The sequence below is a fragment of the Schistocerca piceifrons genome, chromosome 6 (genome assembly GCF_021461385.2).
Source record: "Schistocerca piceifrons isolate TAMUIC-IGC-003096 chromosome 6, iqSchPice1.1, whole genome shotgun sequence".
Lineage (NCBI taxonomy): Eukaryota > Metazoa > Arthropoda > Insecta > Orthoptera > Acrididae > Schistocerca > Schistocerca piceifrons.
The window spans coordinates 517922505-517941708 of NC_060143.1; the positions used below are offsets into that span (position 1 = coordinate 517922505).

A 19204-nucleotide genomic window follows, 5' to 3' on the forward strand; every position below is an offset into this window, starting at 1 on the left:
GGAATTTTCCCGCCACAACTGCCTGGGTACAAAAGTCATTCCCACGCCTCGCTGGTAGCCCGCCAGAAAGTGTTTTCGCTAAGATTCTGCGAAGTAACGGAACCTCTAGCCCAGCCGCTACTCCAGAACCCTCCGGGCGTGTCTTTTGACAATGTCGGCGTCTGCAAAGCATTCACTCGACTTCCTCACGCCTGTCGGCTTAACCCTCTCCAGATCAGCTTAGCCCGCCTGTCACCGGACCACCCGGGTGACGAGAGACGCTGCGTGGGAAGTCCGCGTGTGAAGGAATAGCAACTTCTCACCGCATGCAATTAGAGACGAAAATCGTAAGATAGAAATATCAGAGGGGGCTCATACCACCTCTCATTACTTCTGTTTTACTCGATGACGTTCCGTCAATTACTACGAACTGTGACAGCAGTTCTTATTTTGTCTTTTTGAACCATCAGCTCTTACCAACTGACATCGGAATTCATCTGACCAGGTCACTGTTATCTAGTCGTCTATGATCCAACATTTATGCTCACGAGCGTAGGAGAGGCGCTGCAGGCGATGTCGTGCTGTTAACAAAGACACTCGCGTCGGTCGTCTGCTGCCATAGCCCATAGATGCCAAATTTCGCAGCACTGTCCTAAGGGATACATTCTTCGTACGTCCCACATTGATATCTGTGGTTATTTCAAGCAGCGTTGCATGTCTGTTAGCACTCACAACTTGTAGCATTACATGGGTAATCGTCCGAGTAGCCCACGAAATCTTTAAGCAATAATCTTGTCGGGATGTACATTAAAGTGAGATATACGAGGGTAATTCCAAAAGTAAGGTCTCCTATTTTTTTATAGGTACAGAACTCTGTTTGTGTCGCAGTTGGTCGCACTGTTATGAAGAGTGCTTCACGCGCTGTGAGTAAACATGCGCACGCCGCGCTGAGGCGCTCAGTCTTGGCTTCGCAGCCGTTGAGAATGGAGCTCTCGTTGGATGCAGCCGCCAAGTGCGAATTGCGCGCAGTTATTCGGTTTTTAAATGCAAAGGGCACTGCGATGATTGAAATCCATCGCCAATTGACGGAAGTGTATGGTGAGTCGTGCATGGATGCCAAAAATGTTCGTAAGTGGTGTAGAGACTTTGCAACTGATCGGACCGAAATTTACGACGAACAAAGGAACGGGAGACCGTCAATTTCTGAGGAGACCGTGTTGAAGGTTGAGCAAAGCATGCGTGAAGATCGGCGGATCACCCCGAATGATCTCTGCAAGTTGGTTCCTGAGGTTTCCCGAAGCACCGCTCACAGAATTTTAACGGAAACATTGAACTACCGGAAGGTGTGAGCAACATGGGTGCCACGCATGCTGACTGAGGACCACATGCGGCAACGAGTTGATGCTTCCCGCGCATTTCTTCAACGTCTTTCAGCCGAACAGGACAAATTTCTTGACTCAATTGTCATGGGTGACGAAACCTGGGCATACCACTTTACACCTGAGACCAAGCAACAATCACGCCAGTTCATAACTTTCTGAACAGCATGGCGGCGAGCTGGTATGACTTGGGGCATACAAAAACTGCCACAGCGTCTACAAAAATGCATCGAAAGAAATGGTGATTATGTCAAAAATAGCTAAATGTTCAAGGTGTAAACTGATGTAAACCATTGTATAAATAAACAGGTCTATGTACTTATAAAAAAATAGGAGACCTTACTTTTGGGATTACACTCGTACTTTGAGTCACGTGAGAGGAGGAGAGTGAAAACAAGTAGTAACGCGTGACGTCATCTCTAGTCGAGATTTTTTTGTAGTGAAATATTTGCTGGGCGATTGACACCGTATAAGAATCAATAGGTATTTTTTTTTTAGACATAGCAGATAACAATGCTGCGTTATGAGTGATTTATTTTTTCTTTGAAAAAGATAATAATTTCTGAGTTGCTCAAGTGCGTGGACAAGTTGTAATCGAGTGCGGGTCCTCTTTAATTTTAAAGAATTGACCTAAAACTGATAATCCATAATCCGGAGTTGGTTTGGAAAACATTCTAGAGAGCCACGGGCAAACTTGGTTATAAACAGATCGCGCGCGGACTTTGAAATAACGGCGCGAAGTTCGAGATACGCGGTAGGCTATCGCGCGTTATAGTCGCGTGAAGGGTTAACTGATACTCCCCGTAATTTCTTGACATTAACTTGGTAATAATTGTTAAAGAATTATTAGAGGTTATAGTAATCTTTCTTGGTGCTTACAGTAAATGGGGTTTGATTTACTGTTTCAATACGACATATATTAATCACGGAATAGTCTATTGGTCGATACGTTGGTTAGCAACCAATAAACAGATTGTAATGGAATTGCCGGAACGATAATTTCAAACATTGGTGACTACTACTACGCACACTCCATAAAACTAACTACTCCCGTTGTGAATGACATTTGGAACGGATGAGTTTTGTTTCAGCTCCTTGGGATCAATAAACTTCATCCGAAGTTGGAATTTTATAAACTGTGTCGTGTCCCTTTAATTTAGTAGATCGATAAACATTGTAGTCTACACTACAATTTTCACCTTTTGAAAAAGAGAGCTGTTGTGTCTAGACAAGACAGCCTAGACACAATGAGAGGAAGCCGAAAGGCACGCGCTAAGTTAAAAGGATGGCATGAGGTCTGAAACAGGATACGTAATGAATGCTATAATGAAAAGTACGTAGCTTCTGGAATACTTAACTTTAATCCATCCTTTTGGTACATCTGGAGATTGTGGCATACCAGTGAGACTCTTTAGATACATGCAATGTTACTAATGGCGCCTTGCTAGGTCGTAGCCATTGACTTAGCTGAAGGCTATTCTAACTATCTGCTCTGCAAATGAGCGAGACTTCGTCAGTGTGCATCGCTAGCTACGTCGTCCGTACAACTGGGGCGAGTGCTAGTCCGTATCTCGAGACCTACATGTGGTGGCGCTCGGTCTGCGATCACACAGTGGCGACACGCGGGTCCGACATGTACTAATGGACCGCGGCCGATTTAAAGCTACCATCTAGCAAGTGTGGTGTCTGGCGGTGACACCACAAGAGCACTTACCTTTTTAGAGAAATGTTTCAGCTTTAGTCATCAATCTTCCCAAAACGGAGATAAGGGTGACACTCACACACAGCACTACGTCAGCGTGATCAACCACATATGTGGCCCCTTCTCCCACCCTTTTGTCGAAAACCCTGAGATATAGCCGCGGTACGACGAAGGAAGAGGGTTTGGACAGCCGATGAGAAAGGAAGAAAATGACGACGACGGAGCAAGAGAGAGAAAGAAAGAGAGAGGAGGTCACAAAACCTACATAAACGCCACTTCTCTCGGTCGTTAAGTGAAGACCGTCGGCCACTGCGTGTTCAGTGGTGAAGGTAATGCCGGAAATATGGTATTTTCAGCACAGTCTTGGCAATGTGGACCTCGGAATATTGAATTCGCTAACGGTTTCAGAAACGGCATGTCCCAAGCGTCTAGCTCCAACTACCATTCCGCGTTCAGAGTCCCGTCGTGCGGCCATAATCACGGTGGAAACCTTTTCACGTGGATCATCTGCTCACAAATGACAGCTCCGCTAGTGTACTGCCCTTTCAAAACTTGTGTGCGCGATGCCACTGCTTTCTGCGTATGTGCGTATCAGTATCCGATGACTTTGGTCACCCCATTGTAAAGTGCCTGTATCAATATCTTTGGTGACTCATAAGCAGATTTTGTCAATAGTTTTCATCTTTATTTTGTAAGAAAGTAAGTTTCGTTTCATATATCCCTCGCTTTACCATCACAGTACTAAGAATTGTCCTCTATCCTACCCCCACCACTTCCCCTTTAGAGCAAGGATAGAATTTTAATTGGTGCCCTCTGCCTGAACCAATGGGATAAACTAAGAATGTTGTATGATTATTGGCACTGACCTGGTCTCATCTCCTTGAATGACCAAGTGTACAGAAACCATTCAAATCTGAGGTGAACAGCGACAGAAAACATTCGTCGTCTTTAGGGCAACAGATAACTGCGCAAAATACGATAAAAATTTTATACCTGAAGTATGTCACTCCTTGTTGAAACACTCCTTGTTAGGTATGTACTAAAACAGTGTAGAACGAATTGAAGTAAAACTTAAACCCTTGCGTATCACTCCGCAGCTGCGCACAGGAATGTTAATAAGAGATAGGGAAACAATATAGGTTCTTTCATCTTAAATGAAATCAGGAAGAACATAGCCCCCTTCTGTAACTTGCCTCCACAAGCGCGCGCGCGCGCGCACACACACACACACACACACACACACACACACACACACACACACACACATTTTTGATAAGCAGAGAAAAGTACTGAAGTAGGATGTAGCAAATAATTCCAAACTACGTGTAACTCATCATTTCTATTTGTAGAGTCCAACTACAAAAGTACATAAAAAGTACATGACATATTTACAATAAAATAATATCAATATTAAGCAGAACTATATAAGAAAAAATGGACTTATAATTCGTTACGTTACATATTATGTATGTTCATTAGTGAACGAGCAATGGACGTTGTCAAATAGACATCCATCATGGAATTAGAAGTGTATGGTGAGGAGACAAGTTTAATATTTTCGCGAGATTACTTTGAGTGTAAAAATCTGTATACATTCAGCATACCGAATAGAGATATTTCTTAGTCAGCGATACATTCGCTTTATAGATATCAGAAGCAGCGAAAAATTTACAAGCAGTAGGAGAAGTTTCAACGATAGTGAATAAGGTAACTAGAGAATTTATAAAAAAAGAGATGCATAAATCCTTTCATTTGCAAAATAAAATCACAAAAGATAAGTATAGAGAAACGAAGCACAAAATCAGCGACTGAATAGAAACCTAGGATCAAACATAGAATAAAACAGAGATTGAATGTTGTGGATCTTGGAATGTGGCTACATTTCAAAAAAGGGTAGTTGACGGAGAAAGGAGAACTAGAGTGATTTAGTCTTTTTTGTGGTATAAAATTGCTGAATTAGGTTAGTTACGAAGTAGGATTCAGGAGAAGTTAAAGAAGAAGTTTTTTTAATCATTTACACGAAAGATAAAAGTTTTGATATCAACGGGATCATTATAAACAGTAACATAGGAAACATTAGAGATCAGTGTCAAAGAAAAAAGTGAGAATGCACATTAATGTCAAGAGTGTGTTATAATATCAAGGATACAACATGAAATACAAGAATGAGGTTTTGAGGACATCTAATGTCAGGAATGTGTTATTATGTCACGGATACAACATGAAATTTAACAATGAGATTCACGTGAAATTAGTCGAAGGATACGGCCCAGAGTTTCTTTAAACAACTCTCAAAGGCTTGTGCGGTACTGTATCAAGCGAATAAAAAGCCAAGGCCTTTTTTCTTTCAGACGTATTATGAAATCGTAGACTCTGTGTCGACAACTGTCCAAGGAGCATCAATCGTCGAGTTCGTTGAGAGACTGCTTGGCGACCGGGTCGGCGCACGTGGCTGAGTCCGGACTGCACAGCAGCCCCGGCGCGCATGCGCAGACGACGCTGTACACGTCGACCAGTTGGACGACGCTCCCGTCCAGGTAGCTGACGGACATGTTGCGCGGCTGGCTGATGGGGCTGCACGGGTCGCCGACCTCGCCGCGGATCTGGCACGAGGGGATGCTGAAGCGCGCAGTGCCTGCGACAGAAAAGCGAGCCCTGTGGAGGAACGGCCGGGTAAAATGTCAGTCCGTCAAGGCGGGTGGAGACGACCTCAGCAGCATTTCTACCGAGTTGCATTTATTTTTGAAGGCAGAGTTGGGAGGGGGAGGGGGGGGGGGTGTGAGGTTCGTCATGCTTCTGAGGTGTTTCACGTGGCACGCCACGATTTCTGGTATTGTATTCAGTGCGAGACAAATGGTCTCCCGCTAGCAACTGACGAAAATTACAAGGCCGTTCTACAACTCAAATGGTTCAAATGGCTCTGAGCACTATGCGGCTTAGATTCTGAGGTCATCAGTCGCCTAGAACATAGAACTAATTAAACCTAACTAACCTAGGCACATCACACACATCCATGCCCGAGGCAGGATTCGAACCTGCGACCGTAGCGGTCGCTCGGCTCCAGACTGTAGCGCCTAGAACCGCATGGTCACTCCAGCCGGCTGTTCTACAACTATTGTGTTTATATGTTTCCATGGGAATCTTACTTCACACTACACACCACGCATGAGGAAGTTCATCTGTAATTACACTCCTGGAAATGGAAAAAAGAACACATTGACACCGGTCTGTCAGACCCACCATACTTGCTCCGGACACTGCGAGAGGGCTGTACAAGCAATGATCACACGCACGGCACAGCGGACACACCAGGAACCGCGGTGTTGGCCGTCGAATGGCGCTAGCTGCGCAGCATTTGTGCACCGCCGCCGTCAGTGTGAGCCAGATTGCCGTGGCATACGGAGCTCCATCGCAGTCTTTAACACTGGTAGCATGCCGCGACAGCGTGGACGTGAACCGTATGTGCAGTTGACGGACTTTGAGCGAGGGCGTATAGTGGGCATGCGGGAGGCCGGGTGGACGTACCGCCGAATTGCTCAACACGTGGGGCGTGAGGTCTCCACAGTACATCGATGTTGTCGCCAGTGGTCGGCGGAAGGTGCACGTGCCCGTCGACCTGGGACCGGACCGCAGCGACGCACGGATGCACGCCAAGACCGTAGGATCCTACGCAGTGCCGTAGGGGACCGCACCGCCACTTCCCAGCAAATTAGGGACACTGTTGCTCCTGGGGTATCGGCGAGGACCATTCGCAACCGTCTCCATGAAGCTGGGCCACGGTCCCGGACACCTTTAGGCCGTCTTCCGCTCACGCCCCAACATCGTGCAGCCCGCCTCCAGTGGTGTCGCGACAGGCGTGAATGGAGGGACGAATGGAGACGTGTCGTCTTCAGCGATGAGAGTCGCTTCTGCCTTGGTGCCAATGATGGTCATATGCGTGTTTGGCGCCGTGCAGGTGAGCGCCACAATCAGGACTGCATACGACCGAGGCACACAGGGCCAACACAATCGGGATCATGGTGTGGGGAGCGATCTCCTACACTGGCCGTACACCACTGGTGATCGTCGAGGGGACACTGAATAGTGCACGGTACATCCAAACCGTCATCGAACCCATCGTTCTACCATTCCTAGACCGGCAAGGGAACTTGCTGTTCCAACAGGACAATGCACGTCCGCATGTATCCCGTGCCACCCAACGTGCTCTAGAAGGTGTAAGTCAACTACCCTGGCCAGCAAGATCTCCGGATCTGTCCCCCATTGAGCATGTTTGGGACTGGATGAAGCATCGTCCCACGCGGTCTGCACGTCCAGCACGAACGCTGGTCCAACTGAGGCGCCAGGTGGAAATGGCATGCCAAGCCGTTCCACAGGACTACATCCAGCATCTCTACGATCGTCTCCATGGGAGAATAGCAGCCTGCATTGCTGCGAAAGGTGGATATACACTGTACTAGTGCCGACATTGTGCATGCTCTGTTGCCTGTGTCTATGTGCCTGTGGTTCTGTCAGTGTGATCATGTGATGTATCTGACCCCAGGAATGTGTCAATAAAGTTTCCCCTTCCTGGGACAATGAATTCACGGTGTTCTTATTTCAATTTCCAGGAGTGTATATATGTGTACATAGAGGAGTGTTGAATGTCCACAACTACTTGTGAAAATATCTGACTTGGTTCTTCTGGTCGTGTCTTCTCGGCTCTGATAAAGCTAATCTAAAATTCAGTTGTATTCGACCGCGACTCGGACACAAGCACTTTTCAGCCTGAGGTGAGGTAGCAAGGAATATGTAGGGTGCGTGTATACAGTTCGTCGACTAGTGGTTCAAATGCATCTGAGCGCAATGGGACTTAACATCTGATGTCATCAGTCCCCTAGAACTTAGAACTACTTAAACCTAACTAACCTAAGGACATCACACACATCCATGCCCGAGGCAGGATTCGAACTTGCGACCGTAGCGCCTAGAACCGCTCGGCCACTCCGGCCGGCGTCGACTAGTGGATAAGATGTGTCAAAAACTGTGTTGTAATTAAGTGGAAGTTAAGTCGGATATTATTGTCTTCCACATGAAATGGGTAAGCAGTTATGGGTCCTGTCTCTCATCCAGCTAATTGTCGATCCTTCCGATTTGACAACAAGCCAATGTATGTAATGCCGTAATATTGATTATATAATGAGGACACGAACACACATCTTTTATAAATCATCTCTTCTCAAAAAGAGTACCACAGGTTCCTAAAACCTTTATTGTAACTTCGGTGATTATTCTGTCCATTTACGAACTCCTTTCTACACTTCCATAAATCAATGTAAGATGGTGCATGTGTAACAACTACCGATAACTGCAGTGCCCAGCATTGCCCGGGATGTTTAATATCTGTTACACAAGGTGATTGGCCCTGTGCCTTCTTGATATTAACTGGTGTTTGAGCCGTGTATCGACTCGTGCTACACCTTGTGTTTAGATTCCATTGGTTTTCCTTTTCTTCCCCTGACATATTTGTTTGATATGTTGTCTGTCATTAAGTGGCTGCTTTGTTGTCTTTTCCCTCTGCTATCGATATCTGCGTTTTTGCTTCCGGGAAACTGCTACGGAGGAAGTGAGATCTTTGACCGGTTGTAACCTCGTGTGGTGGCGCGGAAGTAGGGGGTTGCGCGCAAAGAGAGTGTGGTGGACGTGGTAGGGCAGTGTGGCTCTCCAGCGCGAAGCAGGCGTGGTCGGTTGTACCGAGTCGCCACGTGATGTATGTCGGTTGTGTGTAACGAGCGGGTCGAGTTGATGGAAGAGCTCCCCGCGTGTCGTTTGTATACAGAATCGCCCCACGAGCAGTTGCTGTTCATTTCGCCTTGGTGGGACGTTAACAAGCTTCTTTAAATCCTCCGTTTCAACACTGGAGTTCAAAAGGAGACACGCAACATGAAGGAGCGGTCACTACCCGTCAACGTTGCAGAGAAGACGTGAACTGCGGTGACAGAGCGTGTTGTCGCGTGACCGTGGCGTGTTGGGTACGCTGGCGACGCGTGCGCGGTCGGATGTGTGGATCCTTGCCATCGGAGGTCGCGTACTGCCTGTTCTAGCATAATCGCAAGTTAAGTTCGTGGGAGGTTTAATCATTAAGTAATAATTTTGTGTAACCAGCGTCTCTTCTGCCTTGTGGCCTCCGGCGCCCGTGTTTCCTGTCCCTGGCACCGGTGTAATTGAAGACAGTGATCTTTCCTCCTCCTCTCGTTACTGTCCGATGGGAGGTGTAGTTTTGGCAGTTTAATTGTTTCGCTATTCTGTCGTGGGTTATGAGTAAATTCATGCTTCTTGTTGGTTGATCATGTGGTCGCTCTTTCAGGACTGTGTGGCGTAACGTTTCCTTGCTAAAGGTTAGCTCTAATTCTGTCAGCAAGTTAAGCTATCTTATAACAAGTTTTCTCTGGCTAAAAATCGGTGCAGTGACCAGCCTGAGAGTGGCAATTGTGTTTACGGGCGTATTTAAATTGGTCAGTATTCTGTCTAGTCCGAGCATCCCTGAGTGGGTGATTTGTGGCTGTCTTACACGGTCCGTCATATCTGTTATGTTCTAATTATATTCCAGGACACATTTGTTTAAAATTTTTTTAAATTCCTCCAAGTTTTTAAATTCTTTTCATTGCTGAGACCTGTTTAATTTTTTTAATGGCGGTGTTGGTAGCTTCACTACCTCACCGTATTTTATTAACAAAGTTTTGTATTTATTTTAGTAGCCTGTTTACTAATGTTCTTTAAATTTTTTAAAATTGTTGTATTGCTATAAATTATTTTGATTGGCGTTAGCGGCGTGTTTTAAAAGGTAGTTTATAGCCGTACTGCTAGCGTCTGTGTTGTTTTAATTTTTTTAAACTGTTGTATTGCTATAAATTACTTGATTGCCGTTAGCGGCGTGTTTTAAAATGTTATTTATTGCCGTAATTTGTTTTTAAATTTTTTTTATTGTTGTATTGCTATAAATTACTTGATTGCCGTTAGCGGCGTGTTTAAAAGGCTGTTTATTGCCGTATTGCTAGTTTCTGTAAGATATGAATAAAAGATTTGTGAAAATCTCAACTCGACAGTAAACTACTAGAAATTCGGCCCCGTTTCCCAACTTGTGGTGTGGCTTGTAGTAACCGTAACCACATAGAGGAGTTTAAAAGTTTATTGTCTGTAAGCATACAGTATCTATCGTTGTTTATCATCAGAGGTCGCTACAGACGCCTGCTCAAAAATCACCATGGAGCCCAGGTAACCGAAGCCAATACACATTACCACAACTGATGGAAAAAATGCGTCACAGTTCTAATCACACTTCGAAACTGTCGTGAAAAACCGATTGGTCACAATGAACGAGTCATAATGCAACACACGTAATGGGGAAAATCATCGTTCTTAAGACTGCAGAGGGGGCGGTAGTTGAACGTGCGTTCTCCTCTATGTACAACCACAAACTGCCGAAAATCGAGGCCCTCTCACCTCCCCCATGTCCTACCCCACTCCGTGCCTCCATCCACCTACAGGGAGGACACACACGTTTTTAAACGGCCAGCTGTTCCGCCAAACGCCTCGCAGCAGGTGCTGGCCGCTGTCCGTACTAGGCTTTCCGCCCTATGCCGCTTTTCTGAGCCCCCACTGTCACTCTTCTGCGCAGGCTAGCCTCACCAACGCCCTCCCCCATCTTCCGCAGTATGCGGCATGCCTTGGCGTGATGGTTTTAGTCAGCAAAGAAGGAAATTTTAGCATACCCACACTGCCCCTCCAGAGAATGCTTGAGATGGCTTTTTCAAAGTCAGCTGCTTGTAAAGCAGGAAGCCTTCCGCCTAAAGCAACCGCAGCCACACACTGCAGTGTCTTCAGTACAATGCGCTCTAGCAAGTATGCTGCTGGGTGGTTAGTGTTATTGACGCTGACAAAAGCTGCACATACAATAGAGCACGACGCCGGCATCCCTCAGAGCAAAACCGTGATCAGTGAGGGCTATCCTGACTGCGGGCTGTATGTCTAAAGGGGCAGCCACGGTCTCTTAAGGAACTCGGCCAACACAGCGTTCTGAGCACTGGACTGTAACATTTGTATTTACCATCAATGCGACTCGTATAATAAAGCAACCATCAAAAAAGGAAAATACAATCGTGATGATAATAAATGTCCACTTTCCACAAAAATAGGCACATTCCTTTTTCTTTTAGGTTTATAAGCAAAATCAGTATAGTTTTTACGTTCGACTGCAGGATACAATTCGCATCTCATTATTTTGTGACGTCCAACGAAGTGCACCGTCAACAATCACAAACGATCAGCAGAGACATGTCCACCCTGCGTAAAATTAGTAAAAAAGCTTCAACTATTTTGCTGCGAAAATTACCGATCACCGCAGGCTGTCCTTATTATCCCGAAACCGTCATTGGAGTAAAGCAAAAGCGAGAATTTAAACTCTAAAGAAAACAAAAGATCTATATTGAGCAATTTCTTTCAGCTTGATGAACAAATTACATGACCTCAGAGCACCTCTTGTGTCCAGTGTCTGTAAATAAACTGTCATGCACGTGTGTATTACAAACATTTCAGACACATGAAATAACATTAGCGAATACAATCTTTCATACCATTGGCTCACATCTTGGAAAAAAACAGAGTCATTTTATGTTCGACAACAAGAAGCTATAAGTCAAGAGGAGATAGCTGTTATGTACACTACAGCCGGTCCCATTTTAGATACTATATCATACTAGCATTTACGAAACAAATGATGAGAGCCTATCTCGCCCTGTGTAGGTGGGATATCTGAAATTTCGTTAAAAGATATCACCGCAGTGAAAAAAAAAGAAAAAAGAAATGATTGTCAAGAATTATTCCGTGGTGCCCTAGTCATCTCCTCCACCCACCAGGCAGCACGTTATTGATATCAATTTGATAGGCTATAGTTAAATTGATCATGAGAGTCAGTTTGCATGACGAGTAATTTTCTTTTTTCAGTAGTCAGATTACACTCACCAGGTAGGTCAAATGGGAATCCGTGGAGGGAAGACAATGTTCTTTTCGAGGAACACTATTGAGAACTGACCTATGTATCTGGCCACAGAGGGATTCTACACCTCACACCATACATTTCGCGTAAGGATCGCGCCATTAAAAACAAGATCGTAGTGACTATGTTATGCATAAAGAGCGGTCTTGAGTCTGCAGACATGCACACGAGGCACTGATAGCGTTAAGCTTTCTGTTAGAACTGCTGCCTGTGATTTGGAATCAAGTCTGTCCATTCTACCACATACTTGCATTGGATCCTGTAGAGACGTCTTCTAATGATTGCAGCCACTGGAGCCGCGCGGGACTAGCCGAGCGGTCTGAGGCGCTGCAGTCATGGACTGTGCGGCTGATTCCGGCGGAGGTTCGAGTCCTCCCTCGGGAATGGGTGTGTGTGTTTGTCCTTACGATAATTTAGGTTAAATAGTGTGTAAGATTAGGGAGTGATGACTTTAGCATTTAAGTCCCATAAGATTTTACACACATTTGAACATTTTTAAGCCGGCCGGGGTGGCCGAGCGGTTCTAGGCGCTACAGTCTGGAACCGCGCGACCGCTATGGTCGCAGGTTCGAATCCTGCCACGGGCATGGATATGTGTGATGTCCTTAGGTTAGTTAGGTTTAAGTAGTTCTAAGTTCTGGGGACTTATGACCTCAGAAGTTAAGTCCCATAGTGCTCAGAGACATTTGAACCATTTGAACAGCCACTGGTGAATCATATTCGTGCCAATCTCATATCTGGAAATGAGTCACCTTTTTCGAATCTATCTGCTAAGTATCCCATACAGCAAGAACTCCAGCGCTGTTTTTTGGACAGTCCCTCTGCATCTTTTAACTGCTCCTCAGTCTCTGCCCCACCCTCCCTGCAGCTTCGTCCATGTGATCGTCCCAATTTAAGTCGGACCTGAATGGAAGTCGAAGAGTGCTATATCTAGGAGATTCTGCATCTCGTGGAGAAACAGGACGAGCTGAGTTAATTTGACAGGAGCACGTTTTCACCACTCGGTGGAAATGGGAACATGTAGTCGTAGCTCCGCCAACCTTGTACATTCTGTAAAAATGGCTCTGAGCACTATGGGACTTAACATCTGAGATCATCAGTCCCCTTGAACTTAGAACTACGCAAACCCAACTAACATAAGGACATCACACACATCCTTGCCTGAGGCAGGATTCGAACCTGCGACCGTGGCGGTCACGCGGTTCCGGACTGAAGCGCCTAGTACATTCTGTAAGGCCAGTGGTAAACGAAGCTTTCCCCTGCAGCACAGGGTAGTCAAAAAGATAGTTTGAGCGTCTACAGCGGTGTCTCTTGTTGGGAGAACTAGGAAAACTCCACGACTCTAGGACGAGGATTTTGCTACTACATTGCAACACATCTCCAAATTACATACAGATACTGCAGTTCGAAGGAGATCTGCATCTCTTAGGGTGCATTCATGTTTATCACCTAAACATTCTCTCCTACCTTGATATTTTGTACCATCCAACTGAGGAAACCTACTATCTATAAAAACTCAGCTAACGTCGTCCGTTAGAGAACTCGATAAGACATTACTATGTCCCTGTCCTCTGATATATCTGAAACAAATACAGTCTGCTTTCCGGCACTGACCATATGTGGCGATCCTATTAAATATATAGGTATTGGTTCATTGGAACAGGTGGCTTCTTGATCGAACTTGCTTCCACAGACCGTGTAAAGCCTCATCATCTGTACTGTAGGAGGACAGTATGCAACAGACTATCAGTTTCATGAGAGGGTTCCTGTATTGCTCCTTCATAAGCAGTTTAATACATTGTTTTTGTTGTTTGTAGCACATCCAATCAGTGTACACCGCCAAATGTTTTGTTTTTTCTACCTTGACTTACAGGCCCATGTCAGCTGCTGCTAAACCGACATTAATACATTTCGATCCTTTGACTTTCACAGAAAACTGAACATCGCATGATGTAAACTATACAGCTACCACAACACATACTGGTAGAAATAAATCACAGAGGCGATGTATTTCATTGATAAAAATGTGGAAGATATCGCAACATATGGAAACTGGAAGAGTTTGCGGTATTGTAGAGCGCTTCCAACAGCTATTCGAAGGTCATGACCTGTACAGTTAATCTTATCTTCCCCATCGACAGGGTAGCGGACGTCTCGGTGGGATTTCGAATATCATTGTTCCTTCATTTTGCAGTCATGTACATGATTACTGTTCTGGTGTTGACCTTCGCTGGAAGGTGCTGTTCGCAACATGCGTGAGGTAGTGCAAATAAAAAGGGGTACTTTTACCTTGTTGGTAAAAAAGTAAAAATAAAAGCATGAGAAGGGCATCGTAGCATATGGAAATAGGACGAGTCTGCAGTATTGAGGAACGCTTCCAAAAAAACTGAATGAAGGTGATGGCCTCTACATTTAATCCCATGCTCCACAGCGACAAGTAACAGATATCCAGTGTTCCGCCAAGGCTCCTTCCATCTCAATCGAGTGGTGTCAGTCATTCATTATGGAGTAATCAACAGCGTAGCCAGTGGACAGTCGGGATGGGAGAGACACCACTGATATGAGACGATGTACTGTAATACACACTGCAGTTGATGGCGAGATAAATTTTAGCAATTTTACCTGTGGTTCCGTAATTTCAACTTAAGTCAATGACATCGCTAAATCACCACTCCACTACTCTGCAAGTACCTTATACTAGATTGTGAATGCATCTAGATGACTGTGCAGTACATCCAGTCGACCATATACACTAAAGTATATCAGACAGTGACCTACATATTTCCAGCACATCGATCATAGTGCAGAGTTTACGACTACGACTGGTCATTTTTCCCTGTGTGGATGGACGCCACAGTCTATCGTCCCATTCGTAGGATAAAATCGGAGATTGACAGGTTCCTCCAACATTGTCCTTGACCGATCCTTCCTGCAACACTAATCTTACCCATGACACTCATCCGAAAGCACAAGATCTCCACAGATGCGAGCGTGTCGAGGAGGGTAGCACCTTGTAACGGTTTCCTGTTCCAGTCGCGTATGGTTCGCGGGAAGAACGACTGCCGGAAAGCCTCCGTGCGCGCTCGAGTCTCTCTAATTTTGCATTCGTGATCTCCTTGGGAGGTATAAGTAGGGGGAAGCAATATATTCGATACCTCATCCAGAAACGCACTCTCTCGAAACCTGGACAGCAAGCTACACCACGATGCAGAGCGCCTCTCTTGCAGAGTCTGCCACTTGAGTTTGCTAAACATCTCCGTAACGCTATCACGCTTACCAAATAACCCTGTGACGAAACGCGCCGCTCTTCTTTGGATCTTCTTTATCTCCTCTGTCAACCCGACCTGGTACGGATCCCACACTGATGAGCAATACTGAAGTATAGGTCGAACGAATGTTTTGTAAGCCACCTCCTTTTTTGATTGACTACATTTTCTAAGGACTCTTCCAATGATCCTCAACCTGGCACCCGCCTTACCAGCAATTAATTTTATATGATCATTCCACTTTAAATCGTTCCGCGCGCATACTCCCAGACATTTTACAGAAGTAACTGCTACCAGTGTTTGTTCCGCTATCATATAATCATACAATAAAGGATCCTTCTTTCTATGTACTCGCAATACATTACATTTGTCTACGTTAAGGGTCAGTTGCCACTCCCTGCACCAAGAACCTATCCGCTGCAGATCTTCCTGCATTTCGCTGCAGTTTTCTAATGCTGCAACTTCTCTGTATACTACAGCATCATCCGCGAAAAGCCGCATGGAACTTGCGACACTATCTACTAGGTCATTTACATACAGGGTTTTACAAAAAGGTACGGCCAAACTTTCAGGAAACATTCCTCACACACAAATAAAGAAAAGATGTTATGTTGACATGTGTCCGGAAACGCATAATTTCCATGTTAGAGCTCATTTTAATTTCGTCAGTATGTTCTTCCACCTACGCTCAATGGAGCACGTTATCATGATTTCATACGGGATACTCTACCTGTGCTGCTAGAACGTGTGCCTTTACAAGTACGACACAACATGTGGTTCATGCACGATGGAGCTCCTGCACATTTCAGTCGAAGTGTTAGTACGCTTCTCAACAACAGATTCGGTGACCGATGGATTGGTAAGGCGGATCAATTCTATGGCCTCCACGCTCTCCTGACCTCAACCCTCTTGACTTTCATTTATCGGGGCATTTGAAAGCTCTTGTCTACGCAACCCCGGTACCAAATGTAGAGACTCTTCGTGCTCGTATTGTGGACGGCTGTGATACAATACGCCATTCTCCAGGGCTGCGTCAGCGCATCAGGGATTCCATGCGACGGAGGGTGGATGCATGTATCCTCGCTAACGGAGGACATTTTGATCATTTCCTGTAACAAAGTGTTTGAAGTCACGCTGGTACATTCTGTTGCTGTGTGTTTCCATTCCATGATTAATGTGATTTGAAGAGAAGTAATAAAATGCGCTCTAACATGGAAAGTAAGCGTTTCCGGACACATGTCTACATAACATATTTTATTTCTTTGTGTGTGAGGAATGTTTCCTGAAAGTTTGGCCGTACCTTTTTGTAACACCCTGTATATTGTGAAAAGCAATGGTTCCATGACACTCCCCTGTGGCACGCCAGAGCTTACTTTAACGTCTGTAGAGGTTCAGACTTATGGAGTTTGAAACATTTCACGTACATCAACTGTGCAATCAAGTCTGAAACATTATTCCACTGTCCAGAGTCAGTACCAGGAAGGTACCGGCATGAGAGAAATGATCGTAGAGCATAAACGCACACTCTGATTATTACACAGTTCTGCACCTAAAAATGCTACACTGTTAAAGCCATACGGTTTTCGAAATTATAGTCGTGCGAAACGCAACGCTCTTAATACAACATCAGACATACAACCACCCCGCAAGTATGTTACCCCAATTACTATGGTGACAAATTTTAAAATGGTAAAACTACTTCCTTCTACACTATTCTGGTGTCCTAGGAAGGCATCGTCAGTGTGTATCCACAGTTCGAGCTGCTTATAAATCAACTAGAACGAAGTCTAGAAACTGCTCCTACGAAATTAATGTATTTTATACGTCTTTTGAAGTCGGAAATGTACGTACCCTCAATAAAACATTCAATGTTAGTCGTGCATATCATTAGTAATAGTAGTAGTATCGATTTTGACGGATGCGGATATGTCTCTCTAGGAAATAGAGCGAAGAGAAACCGACTTGAATATTTTCGATATTTTCGGTAGCTGATACATTGAGGTACCACATACACGTTTCTGCAGGAAAATGCACACGAAGGAGAGCAACTTCTTACGAGGGAGCAAGCACCACGGTCAATAGACAAAGGAGATTTAACAGTCTTATTATTGTTTACAGTAGCTTCACCGAAGTTTTGGTATTATTCCTCTTGCACAAAGTCGTCCTGGTCTCATGTTAGATAGCTTTGATCATGTTTAGGATAATACAGCAACTTCGTTCTAACACCACATCTCTCTAGTACACCCCCCTCACACTGTTAAAGGTGATATATATGACATCGATCCAATGTCCTGCAGAACACTCTAGGGAAAGATTTAAGTCCGACAAACGCAATGATTCTTCTGTTTAATACTTTAGGAATAACACTGTTTGTGTGAACCTGCCGTAATTCGGATATATATATATATATATATATATATATATATATATATATATATATATATATATATATATATATATTCGACTGCATGTGTGAGAACGCAGTTATGGATCGGGACGCATATGATTTGCCTTGTTTAATATGACGCCTCTGTGTAATACATATGTCGTCTTAGTTCGAGTGTGTGTTACGAAAACCCACGTAGTTTACAAGGGGAAGGGAGATAGTTAAAAGTGAATGCAGCCAGAGCATAATTTTTAAGCTTTTCTTGGTCTTGAGTGACCAGGTACCCCCCAACCCTCCACAGTTCCCCGCATTTCGTGGTACTTTTTTCTCTAATTTTATGTATTCTCAGTCAATTTAAGTAATTTTGCAAGTTTTTTTTAGCAGTTTTAAATATTTCGTCTTATTTCCCTCAATTTTACGTATTTATCATCATTTTGTACTAATTGTACCAGGTTTTCCTCGATTTTTATGGATTTTATATCTTTTTTCATGATTTTTTAAATATTTTACCGTAGGTATTGGTAATATTATAGGCATGTCCATGTGTTGTTTTATTTTATACGAGGATATTTGCCTGTCCTACACACATGCCATTTTAAAAAATCTAAGAATTCCCCTCTTCCTGATGATTTACATGCATGCATTTTGCGTAGAAAGTTCATGAAACATATAGTAACGCTCGCCTCATACCTTAATGAGACTCAGCGAGCGGTGCTGATTGGAACCACATAGTCTGGAAACAAATCAGTGTACTGCTATGGTGCATCAGAGAGCTTGTCTGCAGACTCACGTAGCCATGCACTTGATGGAAACTCAAAGTGTGTCACAGTTCTACTTGTTCATCTGGCTTCCACTCTACCGTGTAGGCATCTGCAACAGGGAGTTCACATGTGTACAGAAGTGATTTCTGCTGCTGCTGCTTTGATATTCTTTTCCCCCCGTAAGTAAGTGCTCTCATCGCTTACCATATGAGCTTCCCTACTTTTGGTTACATCACCCAACTCTGATAGGCCCCCGCAACCACGTCAGGACATCTGAAAGCTGTAGGTTTCAGGTTTTTTTTATCCTAGTAATACGTTATTCGGTAGTTGACTGTGTGTCGACTGCACATAGAATCCTGGACCATGAGGAATTATCCTTCCCCATACTTACAGAGTGCGCACCACCGGCAGCGTAATTTGTAAACGAGCAGTTAGCAAGTTATGCATTCTAACCACAACTGTCCATCGCTGACAGCACTATACACATACATATAGAAATTACGCATGCATATTACCAATCACGACGTCTCGATTTCAACCGCTTTTACGTTATTTTCGACAGTGCTACAGCCCTTCAAATAGAGAGAAACTCTTCGGAAATCGATTCTGTAGGGGATGTAAGCACATTTAAACATCCTGATAAAGAGCATAACATCTTTGATGCATGTCATATTACCGATATTTCGTAACAATATTGTGC

At 44.5% G+C, this 19204-nt stretch overlaps 1 protein-coding gene across 1 annotated transcript in view; it reads right to left on the reverse strand.

Moving 5' to 3' along the window:
- Positions 1–4380: 4380 nt before the first annotated feature.
- The window catches only part of LOC124802814 (astakine-like), a 123683-nt gene continuing 108859 nt past the window's right edge, over positions 4381–19204 (reverse strand). The window contains exon 3 of the mRNA XM_047263819.1: positions 4381–5695. Within this exon, the coding sequence (XP_047119775.1) occupies positions 5460–5695 (236 nt within the window). The 3' untranslated portion in view covers positions 4381–5459. The remainder of the gene's footprint in view (positions 5696–19204) is intronic.